Genomic DNA, 17,978 nt, shown 5'->3' on the forward strand with positions numbered 1-17,978 from the left:
GTACCTGTCTAGATACTTCCTTAATGTTAACGAAGTCCACACCCACAACACCAGAGGGAGTGCAACGAACCATGTACAACCCAGATTCGGCACAAACAAGGGACTAAATTATTTTCGCTCCTATGCCACCAAAATGTGGAACGCCCTACCAACTGTCATTAAGACATGCGAATCCCTTGACTCCTTCAAAACCGCTCTCAAAGGGCACCTACGGATGGCTGCAATTCGAAACTGGCCCCCGTAAAATCTGAATCCCCCCCCCCCGCCCCCCCCTTTTTTTCCCCCTCACTGTATATATCTCTTTTCCCTTTTTACCTCCTTTATGATGAATTCCTGTTCTGTCTATAGAAGTGTCTATTTGTACGTCTCTAAATGTTTTGATGATTTGAACATGGTGGACCCTATTGGAAACAAGTGTAATGCTTAATTGGGTCGTCCACTCACAGTTAACAGCCTTTGTATTGAGTTTGTGCTTGAAATGTACTGTAATTCTGCAAACTGTTAATAAATTCTTCAATCAATCAATCAATATGCCGTCTGAGATGGGCTGCAGCCCATGGTCAAAAATGATGAAAAACACGCTTTTTCGTCACGCTTTTCCGTCACGCTTTTCCGCACACACCCCTATACAGTTTTTTTCAGGCTGCTGCCCTCGGGGAAGAGGTACCAGAGTATCAAAGCTAACACAAGCAGACTGAAGAACAGTTTTTTTCAGGCTGCTGCCCTCGGGGAAGAGGTACCAGAGTATCAAAGCCAACACAAGCAGACACTTAAAAGCACTAAAGACACCTTTGATGCACAGCACCATTCAAATGCTCTGTAATGATCCCAAGGCCCCATTTGAAAAGTGACACCAAGAAGAGCAACTTACAACCTAAAAATCACTGAGAGCTCAGTGGCACCCTTGTTAAGATGACGTCCATGTGAGCCAGAGGTTGTGAGTTAAAATCCAGCTGAGTTCCTCCTACTTTCACTCTAAAGCATGTTTTGGAGAATAACAAAACAAAACGAAAATCACTCCGAGACCATGGGCTATAGTCCATTGTCTTTGTCTTTTTTCAAATCCTCAAAAATGATGAAAAAACGGCATGCTATAGTATGCCGTCTCTCTCTCTCTTTCTCTGCGTCACTGTCTCTGCGTCACTCTCTCTGCGTCACTGTCTCTGCGTCACTGTCTCTGCGTCACTGTCTCTGACTGTCTCTGACTTTGAACTTTCAAAGTCGACTTTGAAATTTAAAAGTCGACTATTTCAAAGTCAACTTTGAAATAGTGCCCCTAAGGGGACATGTGGGTAGATTTGTACTATAGCATGCAATTTTGCATCATTTTTGAGGATTTGGAAAAAAAGAAGAAAATCACTCAAGACAATGGGCTATAGTCCATTGTCTCGAGTAAAAATCCTCAAAAATTATGAAAAACGGCATGCTATAGTATGCCGTCTGAGATGGGCTACAGCCCATGGTCAAAAATGAAAAACACGCTTTTTCGTCACGCTTTTCCGCACACACACCCCTATAGAGTTTTTTTCAAGCTGCTGCCCTCGGGGAAGAGGTACCAGAGTATCAAAGCTAACACAAGCAGACTGAAGAACAGTTTTTTTCAGGCTGCTGCCCTCGGGGAAGAGGTACCAGAGTATCAAAGCCAACACAAGCAGACTAAAGAACAGTTTTTTTCAGGCTGCTGCCCTCGGGGAAGAGGTACCAGAGTATCAAAGCTAACACAAGCAGACTGAAGAACAGTTTTTTTCAGGCTGCTGCCCTCGGGGAAGAGGTACCAGAGTATCAAAGCCAACACAAGCAGACACTTAAAAGCACTAAAGACACCTTTGATGTGTCACAGTGGCAAAAAGTATTGAACCCAAGTGCAGAGTCACGACCAGCAAGGCAGAGTGTAATTTAAGCATTTATTGAATAATGCAGAAAAAAGGCAAAACATATACAACTAGTAAATGGCAAAAACTAAGCAGTCTTTTTTTCAAAAATGATGAAAAACAGCATGCTATAGTATGCCGTCTGAGATGGGCTACAGCCCATGGTCAAAAATGATGAAAAACGAGGATTTGAAAATAAGACGAAAATCGCTCCGAGACCATGGGCTATATATAGTCCATTGTCTTGAGTGATTTTCGTCTTTTTTTCAAATCCTTAAAAATGATGAAAAACTGCATGCTATAGTATGCCGTCTGAGATGCGCTACAGCCCATGGTAAAAAATGATGAAAAACACGCTTTTTCGTCACGCTTTTCCGTCACGCTTTTCCGTCACGCTTTTCCGCACACACCCCTATACAGGTTTTTTCAGGCTGCTGCCCTCGGAGAAGAGGTACCAGAGTATCAAAGCTAACACAAGCAGACTGAAGAACAGTTTTGTTCAGGCTGCTGCCCTCGGGGAAGAGATACCAGAGTATCAAAGCCACCACAAGACACTTAAAAGCACTAAAGACACCTTTGATGCACAGCACCATTCAAATGCTCTGTACATGATCCCAAGGCCCCATTTGAAAAGTGACACCAAGAAGAACAACTTACAACCTAAAAATCACTGAGAGCTCAGTGGCACCCTTGTTAAGATGACGTCCATGTGAGCCAGAGGTTGTGAGTTAAAATCCAGCTGATGTCAGAGCCAGGACTTGAACCTGCAGCCTCCTGATTCCCAGGCAGGCTCTGTACCCAGTGAGGCACTGTGCATGCTGTTCTTAAAAGGCTGAATAGATAATGACAGAAGAGCCAGAGACTTGTTTCCATTGTGGTTCATAAACATTCAAACGTCTAGAGATAAACAACAGCAAAAGAAACAGTAGACAAATCTCCTGTTATTTTATTTTTGTATCAATGTTGTACTCAAAGGGAACAGCAGACTGCATTGTGGCAGGTAGCAAGTAGATCAGTGACTTAGCACACTGGCTGCATGATCTGTAGATTGTGGGTTCAAACCCCACTCAAATCTTTACTTGCCAAAATCTGCCATTGACCACCATTCTGAATTTAAAAAAAATTAAAAGCACTATATTTCTAAAACTATGAAACATTTCTAAGATTCCTTTTCAGGCAAACATGTCCACCGTAAGATGAACTTAAATAGGTTTGAATGGGGTTTCTAGGTGTAAGTATGTAGGACTAGTAGCATGCCAAAGTTTGAGCTATTGCCATTGAGAATGCATTGGGCGTTTAAGTTAAATAACTCAGAAACTACAAAACAATTCAAAGTAAAAAGTTCCAGCATGTGTCTCCACAGTAAGCTGAATTATAAAACGTGTGAATGGAGTTTCTAGGTGAAAGTGATTTTTTGACGTGCCACTATCTGCCATTATAAATTTCTCAAATTTAAAGCACTATATCTCTAAAACTATGAAACATTTCAAAGATTCCTTTTCAGGCAAACATGTCCACCGTAAGATGAACCTAAATAGGTTTGAATGGGGATTCTAGGTGTAAGTATGTAGGACTAGTAGCATGCCAAATTTATAATTATTTTCGGACGGCATACTATAGCATGCCATTTTTGAGGATTTGAAAAAAAGACAAAAATCACTCCGAGACCATGGGCTATAGTCCATGGTCTCGAGTGATTTTCACCTTTTTTTCAAATCCTCAAAAATGATGAAAAACGGCGTGCTATAGTATGCCGTGCGAGATCATGGGCTATAGCCATAAAAAATTATGAAAAACAGGATTTGAAAAAATCCTGTTGTTTCCGTCACGCTTTTTCGTCACGCTTTTCCCCACATATTTTTTACCCCCTATACAGTTTTTTTCAGGCTGCTGCCCTCGGGGAAGAGGTACCAGAGTATCAAAGCTAACACAAGCAGACTGAAGAACAGTTTTTTTCAGGCTGCTGCCCTCGGGGAAGAGGTACCAGAGTATCAAAGCCAACACAAGCAGACTGAAGAAGAGTTTTCTCCCCCAGGCTGTAAGACTGCTTAACAAAAAATGTGTTTGTTGTCATGATTTGTCACGACAAGAGTTGGCTTTGTTCGAGGCTTAAAAGGTCTTTAAATAAATCCTTTTTGAAATGTCTATGAGGAAAATGAACGGGGAATCATTTCCTGGGCCCTGGTAGGGGGCGGGACTGCAACACTGACAATGCCTTTGACTGTCCCTCCTGTTCTCCTGACCTAAATCCAAATGGCCACCTATGGTACTACTTTTGCCTATTCATAAAAAGTATCGGTACAGTATGTAGGGCCTTAGTGGTCCGTTCACCCTCATTAATTTAGGGTTAGGCTCTGGCTCTACCTCACCCAGGTACTCTGTTGAAGGACCGTTGACAATGTATATGTATGCCTTCTTATTTTCACTATTGTTTGCACAAGTGATCCAATACATTCTTTCTAGAATATATTGGATACAGCATATTCATTCATATGTTCATAGGTGATAGATTGAAAATCCATAGCCATACTGACTGTATGATAGCCCAGTCATTGCATCAGACCCAGTGCAGTTATCTGGTACTGGAATGAAAGTACAGTACAGTACAGTACAGTACATTACAGTACGGGGTAGTACAGTACAGTACAGAGTAGTACAGCAGGGTCTGATTTTTGTTTATGCAAGTGCGTGTGTGTGTGTGTGCGTGCGTGCATGTAGTGTATGTATGTCATAAAAGTGTCAATACAAATATTAAAAACAATTTAACAATCAACAATTTAAATAGTTTTTATTAATATTGATTTGCCATTTGCAACATTGTTTTTTTTTGTTTTTTGTTTCAGTTTTCTTCAAAAGCATGGTCTATACAGCAATTAAATTCATCTCTGGACACAAGAGGACATCAGTGTGTGTCACACACACACCTCACAGACCTCCCCTATACATACACACACACACACACACACACACACACACACTGCACATGCTAAGAGCTGCCGCCTGCAAACAATTAACGAACAAAACAAAAAAGAATATAGGCCTACTCGTCCGCACAGCACGCACACAACGCAGACAAGTATACACACACATTCCCTTGATGTTCCTGAGTATCACAGCAGGAAAAACAAAACCAGAAAACATAATATAGTATAATATAATTGTGTGTGAACAGGTGGATGAGATGGGGGGGGGGGGGGGGGGGGGGGGGGGGGGCATACTGAAAAGTCAGAAAGATCAGAGAAAGATTCATACACACATCTTCTGTTGGGCCAAGTATTCAGTCTGTGTGTATGAAGTATGAACCTGTCGACGGCTTTGACACAAACAATCTCTGCTGTAGGATTTGGTAAAAAATCACCAATCATGTCACCCACTGAATGAGGTGAGCCAGGCTTTGATCAGTAGTGATTTCTAAAAGGTGCCTAATGTCATGTATTTAATCACATGCCGAAAATATAAATATACAATTAATAGTGGCGCTTGTCATCTGCTTCCTATACAATCTCAGTATGATCTGAGACTGCAGGGAGATCAGCACTGTTTGTCGTTAGTGGTTTTGTGAATCAAAAGATAAAGAAATCAGAAACATAAAGAAATGGCTTCTTGTTTTTTTTGCACAAAGCTGCAGGTCCCTATATGGGACTATGGTCTCCCGTGAATGGTTGCAAATATATACCACAATCTATAATAAACCAATCATAAAACAACACTGGAATCTCTCTGATCACACCTTAAAACACAGCTGTATGTAATAGAGTAATCTCAATAACCAATACGGTGACACATTCACTACTTCAATGTGAACATGGAACAACAATCCTGATTCAGTTGGATTACAGTGCAACAGTACGGTCTAGCTAGCAGACCCAGTGAGGTATTAAGACCAATGAAACAAGCATATACAGTTGGGTGCCACTGATATTGTCCCTTATCATTTGACCGATTTAGGCCTGCCTCAAAATTTTAAAAAAATCCTTCTAAATCCTCCAGTTTTCTGAAATAAATATTTTCACGATTTTTCAAAAATAGCAGACCTACAAGCTCGTAGCGCGCCACTCGGTGGCGCGCTATGAGCTTGTAGATCTGCTATTTTTCAATAGCTAAATTATATCATAATGTTTAAAACACCAAAAGGGGTTCCCGCCCAAAATGGGTTAACTGTCCTTTTGCGCAGATCACGCAAACCTCAGCAAAAAGAAAAGGACAATATCGATGGCCTCCAACTGTATATATATATATATATATATATATATATATATATATATATATAACCTTTCCTTTTTTACTTTGACATGGCATTTTCCAATTTATTTTGGAGGAAAATATTCCTCACTTCACATATGTATAGAACATCCACATGGAATGGGCAAATCTTTCATTTTCATTCAATATCAGCTGCTTTGCAATGCTTATTAATTGCAGAAGCTGCATTGTTTCTTTGTATTCAGAATGTACCTCTTTTTATTCCCCAGAGCACACCATTAAGGCAGGATTAAACAAAACTTGTGGGGTTTTTTGTGTTCGTTTTCGTTTTAGTATTGTTCGAGAGACGTTCGTTTTGCAATATTTCTGGATAAATAGGCAGAACATAAATAACTTAATTGTCCTCTAATCATTCGCAGAGGTCTGTATGCTTCTGAGGTTTCTAGACCTGTATTCAGTTTCTCCACCTCCTATCCAAGAACGTAATCATCGGTAGAGGAACTAAAAGCTGATCCCTATTTATTTCGAGCCTTCTCCTTCTTCAAGAGATAAAGCTCTTTCCTTTCCTTGTGCAGAGGAGGAAAAAAATGCTTTAAGTCCCCATTAAACTCCAGGCCATGAAAGCTGTGCTGCATTGACACATGCAGGCGCAAAACCTCCCTTTTTCTTATAGGCCTACCACAATTACAAAGATATGATTTCACAGAGAAAAACATACACATACACATATTGCAGTGAAACAATCAAACTATAATTAAGATTTCTTGGAGAAAAAAAAATACAATAATTTAAACTCATTTAAAAAATAAAGTGATAATGGAAACATAATTCAAATTTGCTGTGCTGTTTGCGTGGCTGTTTAATCATGCACCCCCTGGTGGTCAGGGTTGCTAAGTGCAACCCCATCAGGGTCAGAAGCATTATAACAGCCAAGCCGTATTCCCTAGATAGGTCATATAATCAGTCTTTAGTTTACACCACCTTCCTCATTGATCACACATTTGTTTTTCAAACATTTGTGAGAACATTTCACACTCATTGTTAAGAATAAATAAGGTGAGACAGACACTCTTGGAGCTATAAAGAACACCTGCTTGCCAGGTGCGTGCACGCTGCACAGAGGGAACAACAAGCATGAATCTCAATGTCTATGAACTAGCTTTGTTGTCGTTTTTCATTCAAACAAAATATTATCCTTTTCCCCAAAACGGGAAAAAACGAGAAAGGACCCGGTGACTACAATGTGAATAATCATTGACAAGAATCAAGAAAGCACCTGTTGGGGGGGGGGGGGTCACCACCAGTGTCAGTCAGTGCAAATTATAAAAAAAAAAGGGGGGGAATTCATTGAGATTCAGCCTGCAAAATACAACTAGCACAAACCTCAGCAGTATCACAGTTAAGTACAACTCACTTGGACAGACTAGTCATCCTCGCTGCAGCCATCAGAACAGAATCAGTTTTTTTCACCCATGTGTCAATTATCTAATGTAATCCTGGGCGCTACACTACCTCTGCCAACCTTGGGAACAGCGGACGGACTGACTTCATGCTTCCTTCTATGCACGAGGAGTCCAAGCTGCTTCTTTTCACCCGGACAGGGGAGAGTTTCCCCGGTTGGGCGTATAGCACGTGGAAGGAACACGTTATTCCGACCAGTTCCTTTCCCCTCCATCAGGCACCCCGGCTCGCCCAGGGGGAGGTAGTTTAGAGACCAGGATTCAAATCCACAGTTTTTTTGTATTTAAAATTGAACTCTCCGGATCATTTCACTGTGTACATTTGGCTTGAAAAGAAGGTTGATATCTTCTGAATCTGGTCACATAACCACTGGGGGCACTGTGATCTGCCTGGCTGAAATGAGGGTGACAGGGGGGCGATGCGGCCTAGGTAGGAGTTCTAGTTTTCAAGAGGTTGAAGGTCAACGTCTAGAACACAGACACACACACACACACACACACACGATTTAACACCGTCCGTCCCGGAGTCTCACCACGTCACTTACAAAGCCAGTGTGTCATTTTGAAATTTGAATATTTCAGCACCACTGTTTGTTTTGCCCCAAGTCCTGCACCATCTACGTGAACGCAGACATTGCAGGTAGGTATGACTCCTGACAAAGACGAGGAGGACTAAAGGCTCATTCATAGTCTGGATTTTCGGTGGTGAGGTGACCACCGAACTACAACATGACGTCACGAGCCGCGGTTCTCTCTGTTTTTACTCACCACCGCTCAACGTTATTTCAGCTCCGGTGGTCAGCTCACCACCGGCGCGGTGGTCAGCTCACCACCGAAAATCCAGACTATGAATAGGCCTTGAAGCAGGTGCACCTGATGAAAAGGTCAGAAGGTCAAAGATAGCACAGCGCCAGGATTAAAAGAGGGAGTAAAGAGGAAGGAGGAATGAAAACCGAAAGAGAAGAGATTGAAGGAAGGATTCAAGGATTATAAGAGCAAGATGGAGATACCCCCATAGTATCTTACAACTAGGAGATAGTACTGCTGCTAACCTTATGACTTTTACACCAGTAATATCTTATCGTAAGGAAGGTATACTCCAAATAACTTAAGATAGTGACAGATCTTGGGGCAGTGGTTCTCAGGGAATTCAGAGCGAAAATTAGGAACAGTTTAAACATCCTAATTATACTTTGATGACTATTCAAAAAATAGCTGATCTACAACCCATGACGATGTTTGAAAATGTCTTTAACAAGACAGATCTTCTCTTATGGCCGGTCCCTGGACTGACAAAATGTTTTCAAATGGGGGGGTCCTTGAAATGTACGTGATTGAGAATCACTCATCTGGGAGGGAGGGGGGGGGGGGGGGGGATTTAAGAGAGTCCACTAAATAGAGTATAAGTGAAGGGAGGAAGGGACACAGGCATAGCAAGGGAGGGGGCACAAATTAACTAAGAAGTCGAAGCAAACCGAGTACAGATACTCCAGGACTGTGACATTTACAGTAATGGTCAAATAAAGAGGGGGAATCATTAATCTACAGGGCACTAAGAGACAAACGTGGAATAGGATATAGGGTTAGCGACTAAAACAGGGTCTAGCCATAAGGAGCCATGCTATGTGCAGGCCAGGGCCTGTGAATATCACAGTATAAGGCACAGTGCTCTGGGTGTGACACTAAATGATCATTCATGCTTCTGCCAACCTTCACTGGAAACTACCACAAACCACAGATTAACACATAGATGTAAGAAGCATATTTTTTCCCTTCTAGTGAGACTCTTTCCCCCCCCCCCCCCCCCCGTCAAGTCCCTCCTTCTATCCATCCCTTAATTCACATCTTTGGATCATTTGGCTCTCTTGAATTCAAACAAACTATCCCCCTCTGCGGTTTGTCGCAGTATTGCACTCGTTGAAAAAAACAACTGTTGTTTGTGGGACAGGAGATAGCTTGTCTCTTTAGTCGGGGTCCACTTTGGAAATAATGTACACACACACACTACAATAAATAAAATAAAATCCCTAGAGAAAACCTGCACAATGCACCCACCAGGGAACGAGACGTTATGTAGAATCTTGTATCTGTTTTCATGCATTTAGTATTTCAGCCAAGATGTGTCTAAAACAAATGTAGCGTACTGTATACAGTGGGGTCCCATATGTTTGTTCCTCAATCTCAAAATGGTCTCTATGGGTTCTGAAGAGGCCCCATAGGTACCTTTGTTAGACACACCCACAGACACACCCCCAGATTCTCAGCCACACCCACAGGTTTATTTTAATATGTGGAGTGGCTATTCAACCACCACTTCTTCAGGACACGTACTGTATGTGTTGCTGGATTATGGGTACTATTATGAGTTATAACTATAAGCTACGCAGACATGTTATGAAAGTGAAGAATAACTTCAATGTAGAGCACTAGAGCTTTGATGCATGTGACGTTTACAACAACGTAGGCATTTCGTTTTCACGCGTTTAAAATATGTAAACTTAAATATATTTGGTATGATATATTAAATACAAAAGACATTTAAATACAAAGCTTTTGTTTCACGTCCAGCTCATCGTTGTGGCTGATTATTGCACTGGCAATGCTGAAGCCCTATTGCACTTTAATAGTAATATTTATTTATGATAATAATAATAATAATAATAACCCTTCAGCTACAGCTACTCCGCCCGGTATCACTTCTCTTGACTCCCGAGTTGAAACTTTTCCTGTTTTCCCTGTTTCCTCGTGTCTTTTCGACAAACCCTACAGGACTAGGACGCGAGCAGGCGAGGAGAGGACGAGGAGAAGTAGGCAAGAGCACGTACTGTAGAGAGAGGATGTAAGCAGTCCATACTATAGCCACTTGAACGGGTTCCTCCTATTCGCCAGAAATAGCCCCGATCTACAAGCTCTCGACGCGTCAACTTTCTGAGCTGGTAGATGTGGGGCAAATGTCTGGCAAAGCGATTTGACGTCGAAGGGAAACAAGAGCAGATCCAAGTACGGAGCTAACTCGGATCCGCTTTTTTACTAAGTGTGGAGGGTTTAAGTGGCTAGCTACATAAGCCGTCACTGCTGGGTAATTGTGCAGGTTAAATCCCCCAGGCTGCTCTCAAAGAACAAACACACACAACGGAGACAGACAGACAGACAGACAGACAGTGTAGGTCCTTCCATTTTGTCACATATACTGTGTCCACAGTCCTCCTCGACATCCATTAGGTTTTGTAGTTTATCTGCTAGTTTCTTAGTTTTTGCGATCTGGATGCGAGATGCCCCCCATGGTTTCTCCCCTCTCCTAGCAGGGGAAAAAAAGCATCTGATTTGGGTGGGGGGGGATCCGGGTGGAAATGAAAAAAAGGACGGGGGTTATTGTCCTTGTCGAGGGATGGGCCGGTCTCCGCGGGGAGGGGTCGTTTCAGGGTTTGCATGGCGGCATTCGCATGACCTGGTGTACTGCTTGCCTGCCCCTTTCTGTATTTTGCTGAGGTAAGAGGAGAGAACTGGTCCTGGCATTTTGTTAAAGAGTGGTGGAAGAGGTGTGGGTTTTTTGGGGCCGCGTGGAATGGGAACGATGCTTTTAGTTTTTCAGTATTTTTCTTAAAGGGTGGTGGGGGGGGGGGGGGGGGAGGTGGCGCTAGGAAAGAGTACGGTATTATGTGTGTGTGCATCTGCGTGTGTGTGAGGAAGCCAGCCGATGGGGGGCATCATCTCAACTGTTCATTTTTGCAATGTGTGTGCAGCAGTGAATGTATGGCTGAATATAATGTGTGTATGAGGAACAGGGGATCTGAAATTCGGTATCTCTTTTGTCTCAGTTTGTACGCCCTGTTGTTGATTCTATTTATGGATTCATTCAAACGTGTGCATGTGTGTGTTTGGTAGCCATGATTCTTGGTCATCAGAGTTTCTGTTTCCCTGAGGCGATCCTGCAGTGTAGTTCCGCGTCCAGCTCCACGTAGCGCCCCCTGCTGGGGTCCAGGAAGTACAGTCTGTCTGCCACCGTGCTGGGGTCGAAGCCCTCGTTGCGCATCTCCGTCTTCTGGAACTTGAACGTGCCTGAGGGAGGAAATGGAAGACATGGGGGGCGTCAGGGGGACGTGCAGAGAGTGTCAGAGAGAGGCAGCGGCTGAAATCCCCGTAAGAGGGCTATTTTTGGACAAAAATAGCAGATCTACAAGCTCACAACGCGTCGCGCTGCGACACGTTGAGGGCTTGTAGATCAGCTATTTTCGGTGGTGCAACACAGCACTCTTTAGCTAGTGGAGATGCGGTGTGTACGCCATGGATTTCTAAACAAATTTGTTCAATGCAAAATACTGTGTTCAAGTTCAGGAGACTTCGGGAAAAAAAGCCGTTCTCCTGAATGCTGCCTTATGGCATGCCTTCCGGCAACAGGTTGAAATGCCTTCTTTAGTGTCACTGAAGAAGGCTGTTGGCCGAAACGTTTGTCCTAATGTAGAGAAATAAACCTGTTGAAATTGGATTCTTGGTGGATTCTTGGTGGATTCTACCTATTCTATGATGTTTTAAGCTGGTAACGCACCATAAGTCAGAGCGCGGTGGTCACAAGAAAGTTGACTAAAACTGAGATTAAATATACTGACAATGTTGCCAAAAAATACAAAAAACAAACTAGACTAAAATGTTAGTGAGGGACTAGTGGGGAAGAGATCCAGTAGATCTGAAAGACAAGTCATTTTATGTTTGGTTGTGCTCGTATGCCTGTAAATCAGGCATTATGGCACCATCAAGGCCCACCAAAACACATTTTCGTCGTCAACTGTAAATTTAGCCGACTAAAATCTTAAAACAAAAAACTAGACTAACACTAATATAAAACATTTCAGACGACTAAAATAATGACAAAAACTAAATGAACTAAAACTAATGACCCAATGGACTCCTTAAGTCTCCTTATCTTTTTATCTTCTCATCTTTTTTTTTAATCTGGCTGGCTAGATTTGTTTCTTATCTGCTGTGTTCTTATGATCCATTCTTGTGGTTTTATGACTGCTGTAATATGCCACGTCGATTGAATTTCCCACGAGCAGAATAGTTCCAAAAACACCATTTGTATAAGCTCGACGAGAGGGGAGTTAAGAGTAAAGTTTGATTAATTGACTGATTTTAATTAAGCAAAAATGTAAAAGTACATACAAACATGTATAAACAATAATGTATAATAAAATACTTTTTTCCCGATGTGGTCATTAAACTCCAAATGAGAAGTATACATCAAGCTGCAGAACAATGGTGACTACGTGATCTAGTTTAGCTTATATCATTTTATATATTATGATAAACAGACTGTGGAGACGAATATCCTTCAGGGCAATAAAAGATGATCATTATGATAATATGTAATCATGATATCATGTTTTCAGAGAATGGCTCTTATGGAACTTTTTAGCCGGTTTAGAAAGAAACAGGACTGTGTGTTCCTGCTGACAGATGACTCTAGCGCAGGGGTGGGCAACTTTGACGATGGAGAGGGCCACTATATTTCCACACTCACTCCCTAGGGCCATATATTACTGTCGTAGCAAAAATAGCCGATTTTGCTATATTCAAATTGAAATCTTTAATTATTTTTTAATTGGAATCCTGAAAATTAACATTTTTATGTAATTTCAAATGCCTTTAATTATACTTGTGTTGAGCAATGAGCCACTAATTTAGAATGAAGTAATTAAAGCGGGTCATGTTTGCATGTTATGGAATTGTAACAGCTGAAACCAATATTATATCAGTATTCTGACATTAACCTGAGGGCCTCATTAAGTGAAGGTGGGGGCCGCATGTGGCCCCCGGGCCGCCAGTTGCCCGCGCCTGCTCTAGCGCTAAATATTCACTGCAATTACCACAGAAATGTACGAGAGAGGCAAATTATATATATATACTGCAGGTCTAAAATTGGCAAACGTAATTAGCTCGGATATTTTACTGAGGTGTATTTTACACTGTATGAATGCATCCTTCCGATAACACTATACGGGAAGACACATTTCACGTCTTTAAAGCAAATAGTATATAAATAGTATAGTTTGTATGTATTTGTTTTTAGATCCTGTATGTATGTATTTGTTTTAGATCTCGAAACATGTTTCACACACACACACAGTCACACACACACAGTCACACACACACAGTCACACACACATTTCACCCACCAGTCTGTTTGACCTCTGGGAGGAAACGGAGGAAGACAGGCCTGGCGTACGGAGGAAGAGCCTTCTCCATGTCCTTGACAAACTTCTCCAGGTCAGAGGAATGGGTGGGGTCAGCGATGGCTGCCATGCCGGCCTTACCCTCCGCTCCTGTAAGGACAGAGATCACCAAATGTCAGAGGAAAAAGCGATTGTCCAAATGCACAATCCAAATAGTTTAGCAAACCGCTGCTAAGGATGTCAAACTTTCATTACGTCATGGCTGTCAGTGTTATTTAGGGTGACCAGATGTCCCGATTTGTGCGTGATTGTCCCACATTTCAATGACTTTCCATGCGTCCCACAAATTGAGACGTTGTCCCGCATTATGATAGACAGGCTCCAGTTTTCAAATGTGCGCTTTATCTGTGGGTCTGTGGGAGCGCAGGGGCCTGCCTGCCTGCCTGCCTGCCTGCCGGCTCCAGTTTTCAAATGTGCGCTTTATCTGTGGGAGCGTAGGGGCCGGCCTGCCTGCCTGCCTGCCTTTTTCGTATATAAATTATTCACGCGCACGACAACCCTGCATGTGTCCCACATTGTCCCACACAAACACACTCTTTGTCACACATCTGGTTAGTTGGGATCTGTTCACCCTAGTGTTATTTTGCATAGCTGTGTTGTTGAATACCAGTGTTGTTTTCGTCGACTAAAACTAAGATGAAAAATGTTCGTCGACTAACTTTTTTCACTGGCGAAAACTAAATGGAAACTACATGAAAACTAAGGTATGATGACTAAAACTAGACTAAAATGCTAGGAAGAGTCTATGGACAAGAGATCCAGTATAAATAAAAGACAAGTTATTTTACCCTTGGTTTCATGCTGAAAACGCTCACAACGTTGTGTGCTTGTAGATCGGCTATTTTTAGCACGTGTAAAATCAGTCATTAAGACGGAATCAAGGCCCGCCAAAACACATTTTAGTCGACAAAATCAACTGTAGATTTAGTCGACTAAAATCTTATGATATTCGACTAAAACTAGACCAACACTAAAACATTCCAGATGACTAAAATGTGACTAAAACTAAATGAAAACCATTCAAGAGACGAGAATCAAAATGTGCTGCCAAAAAACAACACTGTTGAACACAGACACAACACACCTTAACCCATTTTGGGCGGGAACCCTTTTTGGTGTTAGCATTATGTTATGCTTTAGCTATTGAAAAATAGCAGATCTACAAGCTCATAGCGCGGCACCGAGAGCCGCGCTACGAGCTTGTAGGTCTGCTATTTTTGATAAATCGAAGAACGACTGACATAGAAACATATTTTTTTCAGAAAACTGTCAGGATGTAGAAGACATTTTTAGAATCTGATCTCAAAATGGGTTAACATCGGGAAAGTTACACGACTGACCCACCCAGGTGATGATAGGCAATGATACCGAGTAATAATGAGTGTCTTGCGCCAGATCCTCTGGCAACGTTCGATGTGGGCGTGAACACTGGGGACGGCAATCTGCTTCTCCTCCTCGCCCCGAAAGGAGGGGAGGTCGATATCCCAGAGAACACGTAAAGGGTGAGAGTCCAGTTGACGGATTAATCAAACAAATGTTGGGCGTACTACCCTTGGGAAGGAACGAGGAGCAAGCTGAGGGGGTTGGTTCGAGGTAAAGCAACGTAAGGTGACTTTGATCTCCTGGTAATAATACTAATCACCATAGTCTTACCTCCCTCTAACATTTAATAATACTAATCACCATAGTCTTACCTCCCTCTAACATTTAATAATACTAATCACCATAGTCTTACCTCCCTCTAACATTTAATAATACTAATCACCATAGTCTTACCTCCCTCTAACATTTAATAATTCTAATCACCATAGTCTTACCTCCCTCTAACATGCGTTGCGTTGTGAGGAATTAATTTGGATAATGGTAATGGAGATATTGTAAAAGTTGTCACTTTATTCATCCCCAAAGGGTTTTTTATTCAATAAAGTCTGCGGTTCTATATGGCTATGGGCTGTGGCAATACTTTTGAAAAAAAGAAGAAGAAATGAACGAAAAATAACTAAAATAGTTCATTTTTTGGAACCATGAACTTTAGTTCAAAATGTTGAATTATGAACTGAACTAGTTCCTTTTTAAATTTCTGAACTGTGAACTGAACTAGCTCATAAAATAAATGAACTTTCCCAACACTGGTCTGCGGTTGGCTCTGCGTCCAGCAGGAGGCAGTATATGCAGGTTAAATGGTGTTTTAACAAAATAAACACTGTTAGGGTTAGGGTTAGGCAAAGACTGTGCAAAGACTGTGAGCAAAGACTGTGTGCAGACTTCTCCTTCTCTTTTTGATGCAGAGACAGTCATGGCGGCAATACTAACTGTTCAGGAGAGGAGAAAAACAGTTGTTTTTGTTTTATCCAAAATGAGTTAATAGCACAGGCAAACTCTTCACATACTAGAGCATGTCTGAAATAAATGCCAGAGCTGAAATCGACATGTAAATATGAAATACATGCTTAAACATGTGTACAGGTGTAATGTTAGAGACCACAGAAGTGAACCTTTCAAGACTGTTTTCTCAACTCGCTGTTTCTCTGCAAGACATTACTCTATAAGCCATATCTCCAAAACCGGTGGGTCAAACTGAACAACCAATATGTCATTTTGAAGCTATGATTCCCTGCTTTCGCACGACAAAAAAAACAATGACTTAGCCTCGGTCAGAAACAGTCACATTTGTCCAGTGCATAGCCTACTGCTGCAGGCCTGGTTGACTAGATTCATAAGACATTCTGAAGCTCTTAGTACTGAAATTATCGATTATTTATACAGAGAAATCCCCCCATTTAACATGCATTTTTAGTGGGTGAGGACAACAGCTTGCCATCGCAGATTGCTTAGCGAAGGGATAATTCACCCATTACATACTGGGAATGGACCAAATGCATTACAAAAAAACTGACAAATAACTATATTTATTTCCAATACCTAATTTGCTTCAAAAGGGTTAACCCATTTTGATGTTTTATTATCATCATTTATTTTGAGGGTTTTATTTTTGAGAAATCGTGAAAATGTGGCGCAAATCTTATATATTCTTTCAGAGTGAACGTTTTCAACTCAAATCTTTGCTCCTGGGAGGGTCCCTGGAACAACATATTTTCAGATGGGGGTTGGAGGCCAAATACATATAAGTCTGGGGGTCATTGACATGAAATATTGAGCACCACTGATATAGAAACATAGGTATTTCAGAAAACTGTGATAATTTAGAAGACATTTTTTTTTATTTCGATGTCAGGTCTAAATGGGTTAAAACATCCAAAAGGGGTTCCCGTCCTGAATGGGTTATATATATATATATATACTGCATATATGTGCCGTTTTACCTGGTACTTCCACCCCGTACACGACCACATCCTTCATGTCTAGCAGCCTGCTCAGAGTGCCCTCCACCTCGGTCGTGGAGACATTCTCTCCCTTCCAGCGGAAGGTGTCTCCCGTACGGTCCTTGAAGTACATGTATCCACACTCATCCATGATGAGCACGTCGCCTAGAGACACAGAGGGGGCAGAGAGAGACCAGCATTAACTCATCCATGATGAGCACGTCGCCTAGAGACACAGAGGGGGCAGAGAGAGACCAGCATTAACTCATCCATGATGAGCACGTCGCCTAGAGACACAGAGGGGGCAGAGAGAGACCAGCATTAACTCATCCATGATGAGCACGTCGCCTAGAGACACAGAGGGGGCAGAGAGAGACCAGCATTTTTTCTATAAGCGATCGTTCATCTTTTGCAGCGGAGGTGGGCGGCGGTGGCTCAGGGGTAGAGTGGCTGGATGGTAACCGCAAGGTTGCCATTGAACCCTGTGGGCTCGCCCAGAGTTAGTGTCGAAGTGTCCTTGAGCAAGACACTGACTGAACCCACTAATTGCTCCTGATGATGTGCTGGTTGGTGCCTTGCATGGTTTCCGCTGCCATCGGTGAATGAATGTGTGTGTGTGTGTGTGTGTGTGTGTGTGTGTGTGTGTGTGTGTGAGAAAGGGTGAATGTGATGCACAATCTATGTAAAGTGCCTTGAATAAAGGTGCTATATACTGTACCAGTGTTGATTTCGTCGACTAAAACTAAGACGAAAAATGTTCGTCGACTACCTTTTTCCACTTACGAAAACGAAACTAAATTAAAACTAAGCTGTGATGACTAAAACTAAGACTAAATACATTGACAATTTTGTCAACAAATAAAAACTAGACTAAAATGTTAGGGAGATCCA

The 17,978-nt window shown here is 42.0% G+C and overlaps 1 protein-coding gene across 1 annotated transcript in view; it reads right to left on the bottom strand.

The window, feature by feature from the left end:
* Positions 1–8,767: 8,767 nt before the first annotated feature.
* slc27a4 (solute carrier family 27 member 4) overlaps positions 8,768–17,978 on the bottom strand; it is a 35,584-nt gene continuing 26,373 nt past the window's right edge. The window contains exons 11-13 of the mRNA XM_079525205.1: positions 17,088–17,252; positions 13,708–13,854; positions 8,768–11,593 (exon numbers count right to left, since the gene is read on the bottom strand). Of these exons, the coding sequence (XP_079381331.1) occupies positions 11,436–11,593; positions 13,708–13,854; positions 17,088–17,252 (470 nt within the window). The 3' untranslated portion in view covers positions 8,768–11,435. The remainder of the gene's footprint in view (positions 11,594–13,707; positions 13,855–17,087; positions 17,253–17,978) is intronic.

This window comes from Electrona antarctica (assembly GCF_951216825.1).
Source record: "Electrona antarctica genome assembly, chromosome: 16".
Classification (NCBI taxonomy): Eukaryota; Metazoa; Chordata; class Actinopteri; order Myctophiformes; family Myctophidae; genus Electrona; species Electrona antarctica.